The sequence below is a fragment of the Bombus pyrosoma genome, linkage group LG6 (assembly GCF_014825855.1).
Source record: "Bombus pyrosoma isolate SC7728 linkage group LG6, ASM1482585v1, whole genome shotgun sequence".
NCBI lineage: Eukaryota > Metazoa > Arthropoda > Insecta > Hymenoptera > Apidae > Bombus > Bombus pyrosoma.
Window position 1 is genome coordinate 15,942,594 of NC_057775.1, and position 24,914 is coordinate 15,967,507.

General features: G+C 38.3%; 1 protein-coding gene across 3 annotated transcripts in view; it reads left to right on the forward strand.

Annotated features, from left to right (window-relative positions):
- LOC122568153 (semaphorin-2A) overlaps positions 1–24,914 on the forward strand; it is a 558,514-nt gene that overhangs the window by 135,976 nt on the left and 397,624 nt on the right. For 2 of the 3 annotated variants that reach the window (XM_043727557.1, XM_043727556.1), the window contains exon 3: positions 4,056–4,058. The exons of the other annotated variant lie outside the window; for it this stretch is intronic. In XM_043727557.1, the coding sequence (XP_043583492.1) occupies positions 4,056–4,058 (3 nt within the window). The remainder of the gene's footprint in view (positions 1–4,055; positions 4,059–24,914) is intronic. 3 annotated transcript variants of the gene reach the window in all.

The window sequence follows — 24,914 nt, forward strand, 5'->3', positions numbered from 1 at the left end:
CGAATGTACGTTTTCTTTCATCTCCCGACAAGATGTTTATTCACCATAAGTGGCGGCTTCTTGCTGCTTCAACTTCGCCATCCTTCGGTATTGTGAATAGCTACCGTGATGGCTCTTTTCACGAACTACTTTCCATCATCCGTTATCACTCTGAGCATCTGTGGCCTCATTTGCAACCATGTATGGGCTGTTCCGCCCAGTTCTTTTCCCTTCTTCGTCTTTCTCTCTTTATTCGTTTCTTCGGCTTTCTCAACTTCTCGCCCGTTTAATCTCACTGGCTTTTCACCGAGCGAAAACTTTTTCTTCTTCGACTTTTCTTTCCCCGAACCGAGCCTTTTCACGGAATACTGCAACTCCGTTCGTATTCCTTCTCTTTTTCCTGCATGCATCCAATACGAAATCATTTTTATCCATCAAATTATATTTTGCGCTATAAATTTCCACTGTTAACCTCGATGAATTTCGGAACTGCGATCTATAATTGCTTTTCGTAAATCCCACGTTAATTGGTAAGCTACGATCAGGCGTGCAATTGGACATCGAACAACCTGCACCTAACTGTAGTTGTGTGTATCTAGCGTATGATTCACCTCGTCCCTCGTATTCCCTTGAATCGCACACTGGCACACTATAGTATTTCAACATTTACTATAGAAAACTTCTCTATTGAATACGTTATATAAAACACTTTGAAATTCTGTTGGCATTGTGTTGAGATACCATTGATTATATTAGTCGTATTTGTAACCAATATGAAAATGTACCTATCTATGTATATAGAAATTACAAGATCATTGAAAAAATTTTATGTACGGATAAATAGACATTTTAGACAGATAAGTGTCAAATATAGTTCCACTGCATATTTATGTAATAAATATTAGCCGTTTAAATACTTTTGATTAGATATCCAAACGTGTACTTTCCTGAGTCTTTACGTACAACAAGTGTGTACTCATTGGAAATATGCCTCTAATACTGGTTTAAGCGTGCGTTAAATTTCCAATGTGGAGGAGGACGTAACGTATGTGAAGAGCATCGCAATCCCGGCATCGTCTCTAGCCTGGCGGCATCAAAGCTTATATTGCTGGAAATAGGGGTGTCTTGGAAAGGGTCTGGCGATAGAACAACTCGTAAACTGCCGCTATTCCGTGTCATCATCGAACTTGTTTCCGCCTAAGCAGGCGTTTTGAAAGCGGGAGATTGCACGGCCCAATTGAAAGGACGGCTGGTGCAGGAAACAGCGGCCGTAGATGTGGAGGTGGAAAAAAGTTGGCGATTTACATGTGCAATTTTCCGCGAGGCCAATGGACGCACGTGCGCCGCGTTACGACCGCGTTCTTGCTTCGTGTTACGCGTTACGAAAGCAGCTTCGTATTTCCAGGCGTAATCGGCGTGGCCATTTCGCGTCGTCGAGCTGAGATCGTCGTCGACGCTTTTCTTCGCTTTCGCGAACACCGTGAAGATATAAAGTGTGCTTATTACCATTATCACTGGACGATAACGTTACATTAATTCTCGCGAAATTATCGGTAATATCGGCACGATAACGCGAGAAGCCGCCATGACGATGGCGTGAATTGCAGAAAGTTGGGGACGGCTAAATGGACTCGAAACGAAGCAGTTGTTTGCTTTGCCCGGGAATGACACGAGTACGCGTGAATTTTCGACTGGAATCACAATGTACACGCTCTCAAGGAAACACTAGGAGTCCGCTTTTAATTGCGTTTACGAGCTTGCGTTGCTACTTGTCGTCGTTAATTAAATTACATTTAGACTACGAGGCTCGGACAGAGATCCGAAGAATATATGCATAAACCTGAAACGTGGAGTAATTGGTGGCTTTCAGCTTTGATTTGGTGGAACGTGCGAAATGTCGCTTAACCCTTAAATAAATGCGCTTGCCGTGATGTGGGTCGTTATATACAAAACATGGTAAACATCGCGGTACGTGCCCTGGAAAAGAATTTTGTCCTAGAATTTGGCTTTATCGTTATTGCAAGGTGTTATTACTTTTATCTGGTTGCTATTCTCAAGATTATTTACATTTTGTGTATTCTTTAATACGAATGCATTTATATCGCTTGTTTTACGTGTGGTATTTATTTTTAATGCTAGGAAATTATTTATTTCTTTTTTGTAACTTTACAAATTGTATGCAACTGCGTATATTAAATTCGGAAATAAAAATATTACTGATAAATAAATACACAGTAATATCGTTTAAGAAATGTATTATATTTTTCGCGGAATTATCATAAAGTAATTGCGTTATTTGCTCAAGTGAAGCTTTTAAAATGGATGCTAATTATACAATCGTTGCATGCGTTCTATGTTATAAGACATTATCTTCTTAAACAGTTTGCAAACAAAATTTTACCAAACCTGATAAAAGTAGTCGTTGAAATATTAGACTAACTTTTACAACGCAGTGATCTTATAATAGACTATCAAATAGAATTTCTTAAGACTTAATTTAAATTATTAACATCAAGAGAGGAAACCTAATATTCCCATGAATTTTTGAAATATTTCATACTAGAAAACCTGGGCCAAATATCTATAATATTGAAGCGCGAATACTCAAAACGCATTTCCTTTTTCCCTCTCCGGCAATAAGTCTTGTTTCCCTCCGCCATACGTTAAGCATTGTCACAGTGCGCGGCGGAACATACCGAAATCGGGGCAACTTAGAGATATTCTGGGCAGGCCTCCGATAACTTTTACGCACCCTCGGTGCTTTATAGGCGCGTACGCGGACCGGCAGAAATGGTTTTACATATATCACATCGGTGAAATTCGATAAGGGTAGAACGGTGTTCACGTGGGGTGGAGAAGTTCTCTCGTGGCCTGGGCCGACTTGGAGCTTTTTCAAGCCCTGGTAAGCTTAGTCGATTAACGGGAAAAGCCCGTGTGTACGTGGTTCCTCCTGTACTACGAGAGAGCGAGACTGGGAAGAAACGCGACTGGTAACTCCGTCGTCCGACGAACATGAAAATTGTACGTAGCCACAGCACGACCACCTTCTTCCAACGCCTTCTCTACCTGCGCCATCCACCTCACGTGCAGACCACGATGTCTCTGGTCTTTGCAAGGGCCTGGCTAGAACTGAGGTTTCCTTTAAATATTCATTCCGTGTAGCGGCTCTGCCCTGCCCACTTTAATGTTCTCCCGTTATCCCAGACACTGTTCTGCTTTTTGCATATGAGCGTCAAGCTGCCTGTTTTTTTTTCTCTGCCTTTTCTAACCGGGACTGGAAGAAGAACGAATGAAGGCAACTCTGGTACGCGGGGCGAGGGACTCTACAGACGCGAATATCCCCAAGGTACAGATTTAATATTTATTCCTACGAGAGGACGCTCGTTGCCTGTACGAAACTTCTGTTCGCCGTTATATTTCTACCTTCCCTTAGACCTTCCCGTGTTCTCTCGTTCGTCCTAGTCCCTTGTGTCGTTCGAGCTGTATATTTAACCCTGACGCGCTGCCACTCGTGAGCTAATCCGTGTCCTGACGCTCGTTCTTGCATATCTTCCTCGTCGTTTTCAGTGGCTCGAAGGATAGTGGGGAAGTTGATTGTAGCAGCGATGGAAGTTTGCTGTGAAATCGAATACCTTTATGTTGTACTATGTACGTGCACGAAGTTTGGAAGAAGTGTATTAACGTTATTTATACGAGTATAGTTCTTATATACGAATTAATACGTAGTAATATACGTATTTGCATATTTTTAATTATAAAGGAACGATAAAAGATTTATTTCAGTCTGTAATCTAATCGTTATTATTTCTTATACTTCCTTGCTATCTTAATGCTTTTTAACACTTGTTTTGTAGCATCGTGTTACGGAAAGCACAGAAGTGCACAGAAATTTATTGACTGATCTTTATTGACTACTTTATAATTATTTATATCCAACAATGAGTAAACGAAAAGTCAAAATGATTATTCATAAAACATAAAGAATATGCCGAAGATACACCAACGTTTCAACACTCAAATAAATATTCAAAAAACAGATAAACATATCCTATTAAATCATACTTTACGATAAATAGATGGTTACATATATAACTCACACTGTGAGCTCCTCCATTTCGAACAATTCAACAACTTCATTTTCCCTCCGAGTTCAATTTGCTCCTAGAACATAGTACACAAGATCTTATACGACGGTTTTTCGCCAGGTGTAGTACCTTTACATTCGTATTGACGACGTTCTATCAATACTTTACTTCTCGATGATTCCATCTGTTCATCGATGCCATTTGCAGCTCAGCCGTTCCTAAGCACAAAAGATTTTCATGTTTTTGGCGATTTTCATATCTCCTTAGATAGGTCGCGAAACAGTCTTCTGTTCGAACCTTTGATATCCGACAAATCGATGGTAGTAGCTATCGTGTAAACGCATACACTGTGTGTCTGGAGTTGCATTGCGGCCCCTGATGATGGCCTAGCTTTGGCAGTCCTTGAGCATACTCGTGCACACACGCGAGTGGTTGTAATCGTGGCGCGGTCTCAGGTGCAGCGTGACCGACCCATTGACACGTAGGCGTCGTTAAAGGGAAAAGGCAATCGTGTTTCAAAGGAGCCATTATTTCGGCGTCGTGGCACACCGGTAACACCGGTGCGCATCGGCTCTTCCTCAGTGACATCGCTTCCGCTTTCATTGCCTTCTCTTTCGGGCAAACCGACGCATGGCATAGCGTTAGGGGTGGCCCGGCACGGTGTAACGCGACGACTCGTAGTGTTCGTTTAAACCACCTTCAGTAATGCTGCAATCAACCGTACGTTGACCGTAGTAGTAAAAGTAACTATTCCGCTGTTGGAAAGCTTGCCGATTGCTTATACCCTGACTCTAACAGTCGGCTCTAACGGTCAGCCACCAGTTGGCTAAAAAAGGCTAGGCGAGGCTTGGCTGGAAATACCGTTGTAGCAAATCTTGTCCGTGACCACGTATCCGCTCACGATTGCGATAAAAGCTGGATTAAAGGTCTTTAGAGTCGCCTGAGTATTTTAGTCGACCATGTAAGAAGAATGCGAGTCGAACGTTTACGAGCCACGATCAAATAAACGGATGGAAGAAACGGCCAATTCGATCTTCGTCGTCTTCTCGGTGGCAGAATTATTAATTAGCAGCGCGCGTGTGTCTGGCATGCGAGAGATTTATAGGGGATGATTTTTGAACGCTGGCAGGGGAAGATATAATTAATCGTCGAACGTGTGCGACCTGAAAGAAAGTGGTCTTAATTTGACTCGAAAGGTAGTCGGACATTGTAATAGTGAGAAATCGTGTGTTTGAAAATTATGTTCGAATTACGTTTTGATATGCGGGAAACATATTTTACAGTCATGAAATTACTACGATCATGTAACATTAACGTCCTCGGATAATGTATCGTGAAATTCGTGTTAAAATACGCTTACGAGCGAATTTAAAACGAAGACATATGGTACGTATGTTCCGCGTTTGAATGGGTAGAATGCGACTGGAAAAAATATTTATCGTTTAATGTTATTGATTTTTTATTACTGGAAAAGTTGGTTATCTGCATAATTTCAAATTGAATTTGTGATTAACTTAAACTGGTCGAATTTGCTAGTATATCGAGCGAAAATTGATTCGTTTCGACGAATTTCACGTTATCGACATCGTCTTCCAATTTCATTCGCGTTTAATCCAAGAATGAAATGAGATTGAAATACGATTGCTATTAAGCTTTTAAATGATATATTTATCTTTGTGTGGAAATATCATCATTCGTTTGAGATATTCGTGAATTACTCAAATGATAACTCGCGGAATACTTTCTTTCAAAAGATTTTTATGTGGCTTGAAAGATATATATATGTGCAAGATTCATATCATATATTACAACAAACAAAATATTTATGAGCAACTTTGATATATCAGCTGTTCATAAGTAACCTTATTGCGCGCAGTATCTAAGTCGAAGGTAGCTCACACTATATATTATTGTTTTATTGGTCGCGTGCAAAAGTGTAGGTGGCACTGACATGATATCCTCCAGGGACCAAAGGCCCTTATCTGCACTGCAGGCAATGCACCTAGCTGCAATCCTGTCGATTTTGGCCTCTCTCATCTTTGTTCTGTTTCGTTTCCTCTATTATTTGAATCTCCAAACTCTCTCTTCTTCGCTGATCTGACGTAATAAAATATTAAATGCAACAAGATCTTGCATCATGCAATGAACAATAAAAAAATAATAAACAAAAGAATTGAGTAAAGAAATCCATTTAACACTCCTATATTTTCAAACGTAATATTAGCTTGTTTGGAAAATTTGTCGTTTATTTCACAAAGAATTCTGCGTTATATTCAGCATGGTTGGAGGAGGATTATTTATCATGAATTTCTGTCAGGTATTTAAATACTAAATTTAAAACGTTTTCTTCTTGAAACGAAATATCATTGTACGATGTGTGCAATGTTTAATCCTGTTCTTTGAATATAGCATAGCATTACAATCGTATATTCCTGTTTTTGAAAATGTTAAATAGTTTATTGAAAAAAACAAACTACTCGATTCATAACACAAAATAATCGAAATTCAATAAAATATTAATTGTTTAAGAATGCATTACCTTTAAATTTTTCTTAGATTCCGATAGATAAAACGAATTTTATCAGAAATCTAATATAATATACATCAAAAAGCGACAATTTAAAATCAAAGCACATGTTAAAAATGTGACACAGAACAATGATCTACAATCGCTACTTTAAGAGTATTTCCCAGCATCGCCGTGGCACAAAAAGTTACACAAGAAAATGCCACATGATTCTTTCGTAAGATCATCCTTTCTCTCAACCGATGTAACCTTAATGGAGCAATCTTGTGCGAAGTTCACAGATTAATTGGCTTAACCGATGAACATCGATCCGATTCTTTTCTACCCTCGCGTTTCTGGTAATCGTGGGTTATCGCGCCACCCGCCTTCCCCATTTCCACCCTTGCCGAGCTATCATGGAACGTGTAATCTTTCACCGACACCGTATTTCTCTGTTCCTCGCTTTGCCGTTTCTTTCTTCTCTGTTCCACGTCCATCGCGATCCTACCTTTTAATTCGATTACAAGTGAACCCGTGAACGTACACGAACAATGTAAACTGTTACAGATTATTTAATCACGCGGTATGATCGCTACATTCGTGGTTCGCGTATACCACTATCGTTCCTTTCACCGACTTTATTGCGAAATCTCGAATCATATCTGTTTCGTTTTTATACTTTGTTCCGTTTTATCTCATCATCGTGGCTATATCACATTTTATTATAACTAGACGGCGGATTCTTATACGAAATTTATACTTTTATGCTTAATTTTCCATGCAAATTTATATGAGCGCAAGTAGTACTTAAATCATTTATATTTACCCGAAGAAATGGAATTTAGAGATTTGTTCCATGCTCTAAATATAACAATGTAAAGTTTTCCTTTAATCTTTTACATTCTCTAGAGTTTTCTTTCGTTTCTTTGACTTTGCCATGAATGCATAAACATTCGCAGTCTGGCAACGTGAGCGCGTTATTGTCTTTTTTTCTCTCCTTGAATATGGAAATGATAATTTCGCAATTATTTATGTTTATACGAAAAAAGATACGATGTCATATGAAATGATTATAGTCGATAGTACAGATTGTCGAAATTTCGCTTGCAAAGTAACAAGTTCGGTGACTAGAGGTACCCACTGTTTCAGTGACTAGCCCGCGCAGCCGGCAGCGATCAATACAACCCCAAACCTCGGTTCGCGTATTTCCGAACCCAGTTTACCAACCGGTCGACGAAAACGCCCGAAATTCTATCATGGAATTGCAATTTCTGGAACCCGAAGAATGCGCGTTAGACAGCGTTGCCTGTTGTTTATCGCGATATATTTCTTCGATGCCGTAATTTCCCCATATACAATGTACACGATGCGAGAGATATCATCGATATTTGCCAGCCACGTGAAATTATAATCAATTCGGGTTCGATACGCAATATGGATTATCAAGTTCACGTAAGAATCGCGAAACGGTATTTTTAATTCGCCCACTTATTCATCAGCAATCGACAATAATACATGGAAACATTTAACTGAATATTAACCTTGCTTGCAATTTATGCAAACAGATTCGATTACCTCCGTAATTTCGAACCGTGCTAAATATCTAAATGCATCATGCCAAATCTTCATGGGAAATTAATCGAATCGTGGATATTTCAGGAATGATACTGTACAATATTTCGTCATTAAATCTATTAATTGTTTTCTATGTGCGACATACTGAAAAAGTAAAAGTAAAAATATATTCCACTTCCATTCTTTTAAATCTATTATTCCTGGATAATCTCTTTATGTAAATAAAGCATCTAAAAATATTCTGTTATATTTAAGAACCTGAAAGAAATAAAAGTAAATAAAAAACAGCACTTGGTTTTTTCAAAGCTCTTGTTAATAGTTAACGACTTACGTTTTAATCCGGTAGCTCAGATTTGATGATACGATTTACACTTTTTTGTATTTTCTTGCTCCCCATAATTTTCCACGATTAATTTCAAAGTATCCCAACATAGTGACACAAAGCAAATGATCGGGCACGAAATTTGGATTATAAATACTATTTTCTCAGGCAATTGTCGCGAGCTAAACATAGGAAAGGCATCGTCGTGTTTAGGGTGGAAAAGTCTCAGACTTCCGAATGCAACGATATTGTCGGCGGACTTCTTTTCCTTGAGATTACAGGTAGCCAGGCCGTAGTGCAAACGTGCGTGCAATTAAGTCGTAGAGACGCGAACCTCTAAATTAACTTATTAAACGCGAATGTGCCAGTGAACACGAACGCTTAACGCGCCTACGAAGCCGTAAATAACATTCAGAGCCGCATTTTCTAGCCGTATATCAGTGCAACCCCACGTGGAAGAAGGCACATGTAAACGAGCACGCTGTTCTGCGAAAGAAGATTGTACTTTATTGCATCGAGCTTCGTGGTGCGATTTCATTTTTTAAAGAAAGGCAATTGCGCGTTTTTAGGTGATTCTGAAAATTTGTTGTAATATTATAATATCATGTAATCGACAAATATCTAGACTGAGAATATTTATACATTTGTGAAAAATTTAACCCTCTCATAGCGTAACGTGAGAAAAATTTAGCCAGATCATCAAATCCATCAATATAAAATTATTTTCTGTGAAACAGTATATTATTTTTGTAGCCAATTTCAGAATTGCAAGAAATTTCGACGATGAAGAAACGATTGCTTTCTAAATCGTTCGTTCTCAACTCTTTGTCATTTTACTATTCTGTTGAAAAATTAAATGTGCGAAAATACGCAGAATGTGAATATGAAAGTAAGAAGCTCGTTAGAAACAAATGATTATTTAAATTTCACTTCATTATTATTTATATTTCTATATACTTACAAATATAAATTTGCATAAACATCCACAGTTTAGTCATATTTATTGTTTTACACTATATCAAGATAGATCTTTAATATTTAATATTTACTTAATTTGAAGTTTCTGGAATCTACAAATAGTTGTTATTGAGAGAAAATCTGTATAAATGTACTTCATATTTGCATTCATGTTTCTCAGCTACAGACAGTTTTGCTTTGATCTTCCTCAAAGTAGTTATATGTATTTAGAATCCTACTTACATACGTCCCTCTGCATAAACTATTTGTAGAATTTCAGTTTATTTCATCTCTGCATAGATCATAAAATCATAAAGTATATCAGAAATAAATCATAAATAAATACATCATAAATAATAAATATCATAAAGTTTGTCGTGTTAGTCTTTTAAAATAATGCGACCAAAAGGAACACCGATTAGCTATAAATTTATCAGAGACGCATGTCGCAAACCGAAATTACATATAGATGCGCGTACAATGCTTCTTTCTGTAAAATAATATCGAAATATATTCTGATATGTCGAATCAACATATTATCAATTTTCAAGGGAGATTAATTCTCGTCATTTTCTACTATAGTAACGTATTATAGTCAAACACAAATTCTCTCTTTATAAACGAACAAGAGTTCACATAAAATTAATTTCAAACGAAATTATATACAACGAATATAGAAGTTTTCAACAGAACATGTAGAGCGTAGAATATCTAAAACTCTGTCATAAACCATCAGTACATCGTCGCTGCTGGATTTCGCCAATCAACACGCTTTTCCACATGAATTTTCTTCAGGGTCGTCGACTCGCAAATACAACTTCGCCGCAAATCCGAATTCCGTGGGGGGCAAAGATGATCTGTTTCCCTCTCTACTGCTCTTTATCGGGCTTCCGTAATCCAGAAGCAGCTCTGAAAGTTTTGAAGTCCGATAAAGCGAACTGCGATTATGAAAGTTTCCTCTCACTGCTCTCTCACTCACTCTCTTTCTCTCTTCCTCCTCCCGTTTGGTTTAACTGTCCAACGTTGCACGATGTACGGTTCGACGGGATTCAAAATTAAATCCATAACAGGCTTTGTTTGGCTTTCGTCTTTTTTTTCCACCCCGTACAGCTGCAACTGAAAGGTGAAACGGTGAGATTTGAGTCTGGTACCAGTGCGGTGCCTCGTATTTTACAATCGGTTTCACCGGATGACGAGACAGTTAATTACTCGGCGAATCTATTCTAGACATTTCGATTCTAGTTCTATTCTGATGAAAGATTTGTTTAAAACGCTGCTCTTGTGAAAATATTCTCCGTAACAGATTTTAACTTAGGTATACGGTTAATTTTAGATCGAATTAGTCTTGTGTGCTAACGTGTGTAATTAACGTTTAAATCTGCAGCGTTTTTGTACCTTTATGCATATAGATTTACTCGAATAAAAATTATTGTTCGCTTTTAATTATCAAATGGAAAGATCTGTAGTACGAACTTTGGAATTTAGAAAGAATTTTTTTGCAAAAAAAAAAAGATTTGACTCTCGTAAATCAATGGGAAGTCAGGCCGCACTGAATCGATTGCGGAATCGATTCTTTCGCTGGCGGTTCACTAAATAAAGGTCTGGCTCCAGTGACTTTTGGTACGATAGCTTCTAGATCCCTTTCACTCACGCCAGTCGGTCCGGATCCTGTAATCTGTTATCGTAAAAATCCTGCTCGCTCACTGGCTTTAAAGGGAGAGAGGGACGTGCTGTATGAGACACGAGATTCGGAGTCGGGGTTTTTAGGATAAAAAAGAAGGGAGAGAGCGCATGATGGAGAAAAGGGACGAGACGTCACCCTTCGAGAGACGGAGGAGTATCAATATCACGCCTCACTGCCGTCTCCGCTAAAATCCCTACCTAGCCGTCTCTTTTCGCCCGTCCCTTATTATCGGCTTGGAAAAATAATCTTCGAATACCTAGCCGAGGAAATGCAGCCTGTCGAATACGGATCTGATCGCGGTTTAATTTCTGCCGTTTCGTTGTTCGTGATTTTCGATTTCGAAACAAAGTGGATTTGCCAAATCCATTCCGCGACTTCACGGATCGCGGTCGACTCTCGATCGATTTGACTTTCGGAAATAATATGTAGCGGCGATTTATTCGCGGTGCGTTTCACGCGAATAAACACATCGATAAATCAACGTTTTGTTCCGTGACGCGGCATTCTGCGAATTTTGCATTTTACACCCGTTACTATGCTATTTAAAATAATCAAAGCCGACTCTCTCTCTCTCTCTCTCTCTCTCTCTTTCTCTTTCTCTCTATGTGTGTGTGTTCATCCGCACGGGCACCCGTACCATAGCTGAGGGACCGCGCGCATGCGGAAACGTTTTCGAAACTGTCCCACGGAATGATAAATAACGTCGAAGGAAAAGGGTTCCGTGGATCATTGGTAATTCGGTGGGAGAGACCGAGCCGATAACTTTTTTACGCAACCCTGCCGTTTCACCGGCTAGCCGCGTTTCAAAGGGTGACAAAGTGTACGCTCAGCGTTATATCGTGAAGTTGAAATATCGTTTCGGTGAATTGTTCGAAATAGCGACACTTTCACGAGGTATCGATGGGGAATGAGAATGGAAAAGAAAACGATAGAAGGGTGCTCGACGTAGATGGTTAGCGAACATGGTGGCGGTAAATAAATCTTTGAAGAGTCTTTAAATTTATCTTGGACCAGTTACCGGTATTAACGGTTGGGCAAATTTGTATTCGTTGCATTATCTACACCTTGGCGAACAAAGAACCCGTCGCCTCGTTTAATAGTGTCTAAAAGATGTCGCTAATTTAAACAAAACTCGGAGAAACTGAGCGACAATATTTTCAGGATAGAAGAGTACACCGAGACAGCCATCCCAAGTCACCAATTAAGCCTTGGTACTTTCCTGGAACACGTTCCCGTCAAAATCAACAAGCTGACACTTTTCCGAGTACAGATTCCCTTGTTTGCCGATTTCCCTCTTCCTTTATTTACCCCCGTTTCGCCGCTGCGCCACCCCTGTTCGGTCTCGCGGCCTCTTTCATTCGAGTTCTTCCTCCTCGCTGTTGCCAAAAGTCGATTTGCCGGGGAACGAACCCTCGTGACCGGTCGGTCCCTGCAAATTGCATAAGGGGTCGCTTTAAAGCGAAGTCCGCTCCCGACCGACCAAATTCTCTCGCGAAATGTCTCGCGAGGACGATGAACCCGCTTCGTTTCCGGAGGATGTCGTAAAAGTTGAACGAGGTAATCCTTGACGAGTCGCTGGATACCTTTAATGCTTTCTTAACGAGGTCTTAGGGTCGTCGTTGAAAAAGTGATTTGATCACGATCAGATTTCACACAGTATGTCTGGGATAGGTTGTTGCCCTTAACATTTCCTCGAAGGAACGCGTTCCACTACGGTGGAAAAATTCTTCCATCGCTTGATATACTATTTTCAGTATTTAGATAGAAAAATAACTTGTCTTTTTCATATTTAGAATTCATTTGCTTATTTGTTTTCCCTTCATCATTTATGTCGTTAATAACAAACTTGAGTTGTATACGATACAAATATTTTCGCTAGACGATCTTCAACCATCATTAAAAGTATATTAAAGTATATTTCATAGATAAAACATGTTTTCTCTCCTATGTTCAATATTTTTCTGTAAATTTTGCCTAACGGATAAATCTATAGATTTTATCTTTCGCAGAGGATTCATCTTTCCAGTTCCAAATATTTTCTGCTTCAGAGTAAACACGTTTTCACTTCCAATACAAGTAATATCGACTGTACACAACATTATTTTAATAACGTATTAAAAAGTTTAGCAAAACTAACATAACGATACGAATATTTACTCATATGAATCTTTGTTTCACGGTGAATGTTTCGTACCTATAGACATATATACAAGAAGAATTGTAAAAAGATTAAACACCAGTCTGAAATACAATGAACTCAACTGAACATTTAAGCACGTTAATGTACATGTTTTACGATGGCGAGCATATCGTAATCGTCACCTGAACGTTGCATCCCTCGAAGCGCTAGGGAGAATCGAGCTTTATTCTCTCGGTTTCTCTCCTATCCGCCAGCGAATAGCAGACATCGGGCTACGTGGCGTGGGATGGATTCGAGGGATTTTATATTTGATGAGCGTGAAGCATGAAACGGGACTGGCGAATGCGCAGCGATGCGTTGCAGCTCGGAAATTGGGAATTTCAATGACTCGTACGCGACTGCGGCTCGTCTCGGACCGATCATTTTTATGCAACCGTCTCGTAGCTCGCGTTGATGAAAGGCAGAAAGGATGAAGATCCCGAAGAAATGAATCCATTAAATGCGATTTTCAAAAGCGTTGTCCCGAGCTCCGAGCTGTTACGTCAGGTGGAAGTGTGGTTTTACACGGTGCAATTCAAATTAATTACGAAATGATTTCGCGCGAAATTGAAGCTCCGGATAAGTTACTAGAAACACGATGTATTTGTATAGTTATATATAACTAGATGGAAAACGCAAAACCGCGAGGTACATCGAATCGGAACCGGGAGTCATTATGTTCATTTAGCCGATGTATATTCGTTATAATGAAATTACCAAACTGTTGATTTCATAATGTTTGATATCACTCAAGGTTTAATCGATCTTGCGAATCTATCGATCAATGTTGATTGCGATGGTATGTATAATTCAAAGAGATTTATATATCTTGCTATGTGGAAAAATAATAAAGTTTATTTAAAGTTTATTTATAAAGTTTATTTATTTAAAGTTTAAAATTTATTAACGAGTACGTTAAATAAAATGATAAGATTTTATACAAAGAAACATCGGTTCTATTACTAATCGAATCTTTCCCGATTGTTTGATAATTTTCTATACAATAGGATTCTTAAGGTCGAGATTTTCCATACTTGAAGTATATGTAATTATAACATGTAAAGAATCGGTTCATGTAGTTACTATTTGAGATAGCAGCGGGTTACCTTCGTCTTTTGCAAATAAATCTTCGGTGTAAGAAGGTTTTATAAGTAATTTAAAATCTCTCTCGTATTTTCATTCGACATAATTTCCTCGGTAAAAGAAAATAAGGCAGGAAAATCCGAGGAAAGTCTATCCTCTTTCTACAATTATAAAAATGTAGGAAAGAAATCTGTTTGTCGAAAGGAGGAGCGGCCTTGTGTCTATTTAAACGCGTAATATTCTATTGAATGCTTTGTCGGATGAACATTCTTGCGCTTCGTTGTAATAATTAACATTAAGCGGGTAGAAACGATTAAACATTTCTGGAGAATACTTAGCTAGACGAGGCAGGAAGAAAAACGGACGAGGTACGTGCGGCTAAGTATTTAAGTAGAATCCTCTTTATGAAGGCTTTGGACTTATTAGCACCACCGCCATGGCAAATATTTTCCCCGTATGTCAGCGCATGCGGGGAATTTTTCTCGCATCTCTCTCTCTTTCTCTCTCTTTCTCCCTCTCTACGTCGTTTCCGGCCCATCGTTTCGTTTGGCCCAGTCGATACTCTTTCTCCGTGTTTTTTACGGTGTTCCAACATTTTTCAGCTGCGTCACCCCTTTGAAGAGGGTTCGTCTATATGCCATCCTGTACGCTCGTTAACTCAGCCAGTTTGTTTTACTTCCGTAATTATCAATTTCGATCCTGTAACGCCTGACCGTAAACTGCATAATTTATCCAACGATAAACGACCCGTAGTAAAAATATAGAAACATTTTTCCAAGTTTCATATGTTTCAACGCGCGACAGGAACATCGCGCGATTTTCCGCTACTCCGCAGCCATTACTACGAGGATCGCGACCAGCGGCACGATGCATTTGCGATTATCGTGCCACGAAATTGCTCTGGAATTATACAATTTCGCCACAATTTTTCCCTTCGCCTTTTACAACGTCGACCGATTCGATGTCGTTGATTTCATCGCGCGCGTCGTTCCATCCAGCACGCTTTCCTTTTAATATCGCAGTCAATTGGTCTCATTAAAATTAGAAGAATATTACTGAACCTATAATTACACGAATTATCGTTCTTAACTTCTTTCCACTCTTAACGGTCTGCTTGCGACATGTTCGTTTTACACAGCGTATTTTATTTTGCAACTTTCTCCCCGTGTAATTATTCGACGTTATTCACCCCGACGATCTTGGCGGCCCTTCAACGTCGAGTCTCTCCATTATAACGAGCGAGTGCAACAAGAAATGATCTATCGAGACGAAAGTCGTATCGCAGTGCACGTTTTAGTACGGTAAAATGCCGATTTACCCGGGGACATGGTTCTATGCATCCGCGCGACGGCGCATACTATGGCTATTTTAAAATAGCGGTTTCAGGTACACGATTCTTGCTCTCCAGCGTTCATTGTTGTGCAGCTGGCATATGTCCGTGTTGCATATATAACAGCATCGCGTGGTAAAATTGCGCGCGGAGAAATTTCCGCGCTCTCCTTCGCTTTTACCTCTCTTTTCTTTATCCTCACTGCTTCCATTCTAGCTTGCACCTCTCGTGTGCTTCACGCGCATTTGCGCACCCTTTTATCGGTATTTCAAATCATCGTGGAATTCCATCAACCTATCAACGTTGCTCATCCGCCAGGTGTACGCGAGAATGCACGGCTCATGAAAGTCGAGCGTGCTCTTTTCTTTGGCTTTCCATTCTAGTTAAGCGACGATACTTGGAACGGACGTATATTCTTTCCCTCTTTTTATTCTTTCTCTTTTTTTCGCTGTTCTTTCATTTTTCTCCTCGTTTCTTTGTGCCGGTGAATACCGTAGGTCTGAAAATTTCGTTGACACGTGCTAAAATAATTTCGGGACCGATGACGAGAGAGGTATGGAAATGATACTAATAGAGGTTCGATTCGCCGCACCCACGCACATGAAAGGAAGCTCGGTAATAATGTACGCTAGCCAGACGTCTGGCTAAACACGGACCCCTTCTACTTTCCAGACGGCGCTTCAATGCTCGCGTCTGTTTCTTAAGATTCTTTCTTCCTCTGGTTTGAGAATTAAGTTAAGTTTCGCGTGTAATTTTTGTTTCGTATTAATTGCGTGATTTATGCAACATATCGGTACATGTTAATTTCGAATAGATATTTCATCGGGAAATAGTCGAAGCTACAATAAGACGTTTTATTATCCAGTAAAAATTTATTATCAAAAATAAAAGTTCTTCCTTAACGTAAATGATTTTGCGATATTGCTTTATGAGCTTATATTATGCTACTGAAAATAACAGTAATATGTGGAATATTCGATTTTATATATACAATTTTTACAAGAATTTCAAATGTAAATTGGCTAACATTAGCTACATGAAACAATACTTTGTTGTACTTCTCTATGTATGGAATTAATAACCAGATATAAAAATTGAAATGCAAACGAAGTACGAATACGATAATACTTCTTTTGCCAGTCTATGTACAAACCACAACTTGCCCACAAAGTGAAACATACACTGTGATATACTTTGTAAATATATATTTGTTACACTTTGAAGGTTTAATTCTATTCGACTTTTCGACTTCCTACGAGTATTTACATAGGTGTTCAGAGACTCTGTTCCATTCTGCTGTAGGCTAGTAGCTTCACGGAGAACGTGTCCAACCATCCTGTGGTCAATCAGTGGTCACTTTCACCGAGACAACAGTAGAACGTCCGGAAATCAGAATACCTTACCCGACTTCGTGGTTATTGGACCACAACTTGCCTGTCTAGAAGGTGATACGCGTCGATTCGTGTGTCGCTAGAACTCTGTTTGATTCGCTTGATGGACATAAAAACACCGTAAAACATTACTAAGTTTAATAAAATACTTACAAAAATCGCGATATTTAAATTTTCTGACCACGGAAACTCATAATTGACACACATATTCTGTAGTCATGACACTTATTCATGACCTAGGATCATAAAAGCCATCCTGAGATACCTCTGGAATGTTACATGTAGACTTGTCTTACTTCTGTCTTGTAACATTCATAGCAGGCTTATGGAAAACAGACTAAATTGGTTCCAGATGTCATAGAACTTTAACCTACCGACCTCGGTATCACGGAGTACTCGAAAGAGGACTCTGAAGTTTAGGAACAAGAGATCTTATTGTCTCGTGATTCTGCTGTGTCCCATTGAAACGCTTGAAACATATTTATATCTTCGTTTCTTATTTTGGTGTTTCTTTTTTAATCGTTACGTGTCAAATTCTTGGAGCTTTCAAATGCATCGAAAGTAAATAGCGCAGAATAGAAATTCATACTAATTAGACGACTGTAAAAATCGAGATTTCTTTTTCTATCATCATTTAGTACTTTTTATATCAGTATACGTAATTTTACTTATCCGTTTTTCAAAATTTGTAACCTAAGGATAAAAGAAAGTAGTGTACCTTAACTGTAAATATAATTTGTTTGACAATATGCAATGTAATTAGTGTTAGATTAGAGATAAGAAGGCGATTAGTGCAATAAAGAGCTGTAAAGAAAGCTGAAAGTTCGTCCAAAGCCGAGAGGCACGGACTGAATAAAAAAAAAAAAAAAAAAAAAAAAATATGCAATGTACAATATACTACAAAATAATTTCCATATGGAGATTATAATTGTCTTAATAAAAATATAAAAAACATAGTTTCTACCGTTATCTTTTATATAGATACAAATTGTATCTATAGTTTGTACTGTGCTTACAGTTTATCATCGAACATCAACGGTATCGAGCTGCTTACGTTTCATCAAAACGTGGAAATTTCAGGAGGCGGTAGACAAACAAATTCCCTGAATCTTATTAAGTTATTAAAGCAATGCATCAAGCACCCTTTTCATGAACGGTGTCGTCCTTGGTAATCGTTGGTCGTTCGCTCATTTTTAAGTCTGCGACTTGAATCATAAGATTCTTTTGCCCCGAGCTCCGGGTTGCTAAAAGCGGTAGACGTTCCGCGGCGACGACGACGACGACGACGTTAATTACCGAATTCTTTGTACGTGCTTTACAACCGCCTTCCCCGGCAGTCTTCCTCTCCCTGAATTAAGTCCCCGGAATATTATCTTTTAATAAGTGAGATCCGACTTCGGTTTCAATGAGCAGCGGGAATAGCTATGAGGGAAAAGCGCATTGCGCTATGAAAATCCAAGCGAGAACCTGCTCTGCGTGCCTGGCTTTTATTATCTTTCGTTCCACGCTCCTCTTCTTTTTTCTCCTGGCGACCACGCAGCTTTTTTCACGATCGACTCGTAGAGTGCGAATCGGTCGTCGCTCGAATACAACGCGGTCTTTCACGTCAAAGTTCTTTCACGTATTCTGTTTACAAAAGACAGCATTCCTCGATCCCTTGAATCACATTCGCTCCTTCGTAACTTTGCCATGGACGATTTACTTGAGGTTGAGCACTTCGTAGTGTTGTTTATTGTACAGAATATTTTTGATACTCTGTTTCGTTCGTAAACATTTTTTAATGATTGAAGATCATAGGTGAAAAATGTACTAGACTACATTTTTCGTGTTTTATTGAAGAGCAATTTTAAGATTCAATATGTCGTCACCAATGTTATGTGACTCTGAGTTAAATATTTGTAGGTATATTTTTGTTATTACCTCGAATATTGGACAAATATTAATAGCACTAAATATTCTAGTATTAATTGGGTTAAATTAATACAACTGAGCTAATGTTATTCGTGTTTTACAAAATATAGGTTTATCAGGTATTTTTTAAAGATTTATGTTATATCGTTAAACCTGTGAGAGTGTTCATTTCTCCAATGGTTTTAAATCAAAATATTTCTTCCTAACCAAAATGATAACTAAAATAAACTCATCATACTTTTTCCATGCGATCTTCCATTACAGAAGAAATACAGAATCTGTATTACAATATTCCAGGAAGGAAAGGAGAATATTTCAGAGAAATATCGTTTATCGTGCAAGTCCTTGTTTTAAAAATATACACACCAGTAGAACAAGCAATTTTATTTTCAGCAATCTAACTTAGTTAGAAGTTAACAGAAAACATTTGAAAACCCCTTCAGTTTTATGTTTCAGTTGTTTTATTTCATAAATGAAATGAATGCTAAAATAATACACAGTTCAAATATTCAGCGAAAAAATGTCGGAACGTGTATTTCAAGCGTAATAACGACTTTCAAACAATATTTCATTAGTGGTCAAATATGATGAAGAACTACAATGAAAACCAACCCGTTTGTGGTTTTATAAAGCGAAAGCCACAATAATGCGTTCTAGCTAGGCATAAACGGCAAATTAGAAGGGTGAGGGTTTATTCATTTTCTCTGATGAATTCTGCATGCACGATGGAGTTCTCCTCGATAAACTTCCTACGTGACTGAATGCAAGTTGATGGGAGCGTAAGGTTTCCCGAGGGCCCTCGCTATGACAGAGATTGTCATACAAATTAATTCAAATATTTGACGTTGCCTGGTTTAATTCTTCATTCTGTCTTGTCTTAGGATTCCCTGTGTATTCAGACTTATGGCGAAACGAACAGAAATCTGTCGCATCGCATATACTTTTTCGACTGAGGCGCAATAATAATGTATAATAAATATGAAATATAGTATATTCGTCAATCTATCGTAACGCTTTAACGTTCAAGCTTATCATCAAAAATGTTGCTCTTTCTATCAAAGAAAATCTAAAATTGATAAAAATAATTCGATTTACTTTTCATCAAGTCTATTTTTAATTTGATCATTGCGAATTCATCAAATCCGTTGATTAATCGCGCGAGCACCTTCGTCAGCAATTAATATATTATTAGATGTATTATTTGATTTTAACCAACGCTGGTGGAAAATTCTGAGAAAATATCTTAATACATATAAATTATTTTTATCTGCGGAAGATCGATGTAGAAGAACAAACACTGCTGCGCATATCGCGGAATGAAAGTAAACAAACCTTTATTACACCTACCTGTGAAACTCATACAACTGTACAACTTGCTCGCGGAACCATCTTTTCCTCTTTTTTCTACAGGTTATGCGGCATTCTATATTTTTCAAAAAAATCGGAAAACTTGTCACCGATAATTTGCTCCTACGATCGTTCGTATCTGTTACCAAAATATGGCTACTACTCGACAGAAGGAGCATACTTTCTCTGCAAAGATATCTTTAGTTGTCTGTTCTCTTGTATTGTTTCTTCTAAAGTTTTTTATTAAAACAAATAAAAGCAAAAATCTAAGAATTTCGTCACTTGTTACGATTAAAAATTTGGCAACTGAGTTTTAAGTAATAAAATCGAATAATGCAACAGCGAATATATTAACCAGTACCTAATATATTTTCGTCAATTTTTTTTACAATCACTCCAGATAGGTATTAGATATCTCTTTTTAATTAATTATATTTCCTTTACCATTTGCTTACCATTGCTTACCGTTGCTTACCATTTTGTCTGTGCTTCTAAATCATTTTATTAGAATACATAAAACCAAAAATTTCTCCAACAGTTACGTGGGTACTACTACTAAGCTTCGGGTAATTAAGATGTGACGAGTGTGTCATAACGAATTATCAAATGTGACAAGAACTAGTTTCACCCGGAGATGATTCGATCACCGTTAAAATACGTCGATGATACAGCGACGAATTACCAATTATTCCGTAATTTGCGAGTTTTCGCACACGAGGTACCACCGATATGCTCTCGCTCGATTGGTTATTTGTATCATTACAGCCACGTATGGGATAAAGAACGGGAAGAATTAAATTCTATCCCACGTAGCCACGCTTTGAATTTTCATTTGGTTAATGCGTCGCCGTAAACCGATCGTTGCTTGCGCTCTCGTCGACCGGACGATATAATTGATTTAGTACAGTGGATTTAACAGGGAAATGAATTTTATTTGTAATCCGTCGCTGCGAATTATTTACCTTTAATGCGACCTATGAATAATAATTGCGTTTACGGTGTTCGCCCTTAGCGAGCTCGTTCGCTTTCTCCCTCTTTCTCCCTTGATATCTCTTTTTCCCGCGAGTTATAATTGAAAATTACTGTAAAACACAAAATGGAAGACCGTTTCGTTGACGATGGTCGATATAAATTATTCTCTTTCGTACGATCACGTACTTTCTGAGCACGGATCGACATGGATTGCATTTATCACATGGGTTCGCGTTGTACCCGAGAGTAAACCATTAGCATGTGAATTTCCGTCACAAAATAATGAAAGCTTCTAGCGTTAAAAATTGTTTTAATCAGCAGTCATATTGTAAATTGAAATGTTTGTAACGTCGTGTATATGGTAGTTGCGTCGTTCATTGTTACATTGATATCACTTGTAAAGAATCTTTGTGTATTCTTCAATTAGTTACCGAACGAGAATTACGCGAATAGCAGTTGCTCGTAAGGACACTAGTAACGAAAACGACTGAATTATTATCCATTATGTCCCCCACTCGCAAAAACATACTTAGCTTCACTCACAGTGGGATTGTAATTGGTCTGTGTAATTTATGGTTAGATATATTATTCTAATGGAACCTCTGCGCTACATTCTGCTGATGGTCTGCTATTAGGTTACATCCGTAGATCATTTGCGAGTTTGGTTTAACTCAAATACATTTACGCAGAAAGCGGGAATACATGGAAACGTGCAAGATCAAATATCTTGCGAGTATAATAATTTGGCAATAATTTATAAGGCAATTAAGATATTTGTTTCTGACTTAAAATATCGCATAGTTCTTGTCTTAATAAATTCTAAGTAATAAAATACATCGTTAAAATTCTATATTTACTCCGTACGATGTTATTTCAACGAAAATTATACTTTCATTGGTACATTTACTCTTTTATATGTCCACCGTATTTATTTCTCGGTTGTCCAGCAGACTTAATATTCCAGAGCATCGGCGAAGTTATTATTTCAGCTGAACGCGTGTAAAGAAGCCGGATCTTGCGATAGACCATCCCCCTCCGGTCGGAGACACCTTGGGAAAAAGTTTTCGGAACTCGTCGCGGAATCGTGGCGCGAATATCGAGTTTTCACGCGGGAACTTCGCCTCGGTCCTGAATTATTATCACGCTTGGCCGGTCTAATGTAAAAGGGAGGGAAAAAAAAATAAAAATTCGGCGACGCGTCGTAAATTTCCTTCCCAAGTCTCTGCCGTTCTGCGTCATAGGTCTAATTTGAATTTCAATTCCGTTCGCGATTGACTCGCGAGGATCGTTTACGAGACTTCAAACGTTAAAAACGCGTTCCGCCGGTTAACAAGAAGGAAAAAATCGCAAGAAGAGTAAAAGAGTTGCAAATATAAAAAAAATGCTTGTGAAAACTAAAGAGAAACGTAATTCTAGCGTTCGACGTATATCGCCGAATATCGTGCATCCATCGTTCGGTTATACTCGACAGCTTTAGCGACGAAAATATTCGACGCTGCAGCCTTTCGCCAAAACGGGGAATTAAATCGCTAGCATGATACCTCTCGACGTATCCAGGGCTCGCAATAGCATTAGCATGGCGCGCGCGTTTATCGAAAAGCGATCGTATACAGTGTTCATCGTGCAGAGGCGGCGCGTAAAATATGCAAGCAGGGCATCAGTTATTTAACATGTAGGGGAAAGTTATCGCACAGAGTGTCAGTCTGGCTTCGATATGATTGTGCGTTCGAGCGTACCGATTCAACGATAGACGACAACGTAACGCGAGATGCGGCTCCACCCGACTGTATGTCAAATTAGTTGGACGTCGCAGCTCGACCGGATTTGGCGTATAGTTCGCGTCGAATTCGAATTAGCCTCAACGTACATACTTACACGGACGTAGGTACATACAATGAATGGGCCCGTGATGATTTCTCGAGTAAACGGGTCATAAAGTATACTTGACATTAATTTTCCGGACAAATTAATTATGAACTTCTGTATTGAACGTTTGATGTAAATTGACCTTAATTTTGAATATTGACCGAGAAAAAGCGTTTAATTGGAGTCGAAGAAAATTACATTTGGTTGTATACACCGTCGTAGAATTTCCACTTTATCACTGAAGATTTCCTATTAATATTCGTAACAAAATGATGACACTGAAAATTTATGAATATTGATGTCGATTATTTTGTCAAATCAAATATTAAGGACACATGAATTAATTTAATAAGTGAACCCTATCCGAACGAATTCTTCGTCCTTATTTTAGTATATATTCCATATCATATCGTATAAAGGTACAACTATAAAGAGTTCCTTATCAAAGTTACCTATACTTGACAATCGTGTTACGAAACTCGTTGAAAGGAACTTTAGCACGATTAATCAGAAAAGTTTCAATAAGGCAGAAGTTAATGCCTGGTGGCATGCACGTGGGCATTTCCCGACGAATTACATTGTAATACAAGAGTTACAAGTTTCGTAAAGAGGGGAAAATATTTTCGGAAGGATTATGAGTAAGATACAATTTATGAATTTCATCGTGCAGCTCCTTGCATAAGGCGCGCTTTATTGAGCGACGTTGCGCACGCTATGATACTATCGGAAGAATTCCTTTCGTCGAGTTTCAAACGCGATATTAAGCAAATTATGCTACGAAGGAACGTCGCTATATCCTTCGAAATTTCTCTACTTTCCGTTTTGTTTCCGATAAATGAGAATCACCGCAAACTCGATGGATTAATTTATTTTAGAAGGAAATGAATATTTACGTTTCATGTCGATAGGAATGAAAACATTTTAACACAGTGTTAAATTCAAAATTAGGATGTTGTAATGAAGAAAAGTAGTACTTGCGCGGTCGTATTAACTCTCTGATCGTCTCTTTCCCCGCTCAAAAGTTTTTGTAGAATTGGCTGAAAAAATGGAAAGAATTAAATCTATAATAAAGGCGAGAAATGATATTCATATGATAAAGAAAACACACATTATTGATATATTATTTCATTAAAACAGCCGTGCAATTTGAAATTTACAATCTGCGCCAAATATAAGATATCAGACATCAAGTATCAAGTATGAAAATTTTATTAAAAATAAATACTATAGTATAAATATATATACTATACTGAATACTATACTAAATATAAATACTATACTGAACTGTATTTACCTCGTTTGAAGAGTAGATATGATAGAGGATATCTTCATTTGTCCAATAAGAATTTCATTTCCGCCAGCCGATGAATCGCCAATGATATAACCCAGAGCACGAACGTTTTAATGAAATTAGCGAAACTTTGTTTGTTAGAATGAAATTTATTCAGAAGAGCGGGCCATGCTAGCCTTTCGTAATTTCGTTTCGCGTTTCACAAAATGCGAATATTGTTACGAGTTCAACTCTCTGCGCGTTGATCGAATCTCTGGATGACATTTCTGGCAGTGCGCTTGAATCTACGAAATTTCGCTAAAGGTTTAAAACGTGGTTAGAATAACGTCAGCAATTGTGTCGAGCTTGAACTTGGCCGGGGTAACCTGCTTTTTCTTTTTAAGAATGCCAAAGCAATTCTCCGGAGAGAAACTTGAAAGTTCCTTTTTTATTTACG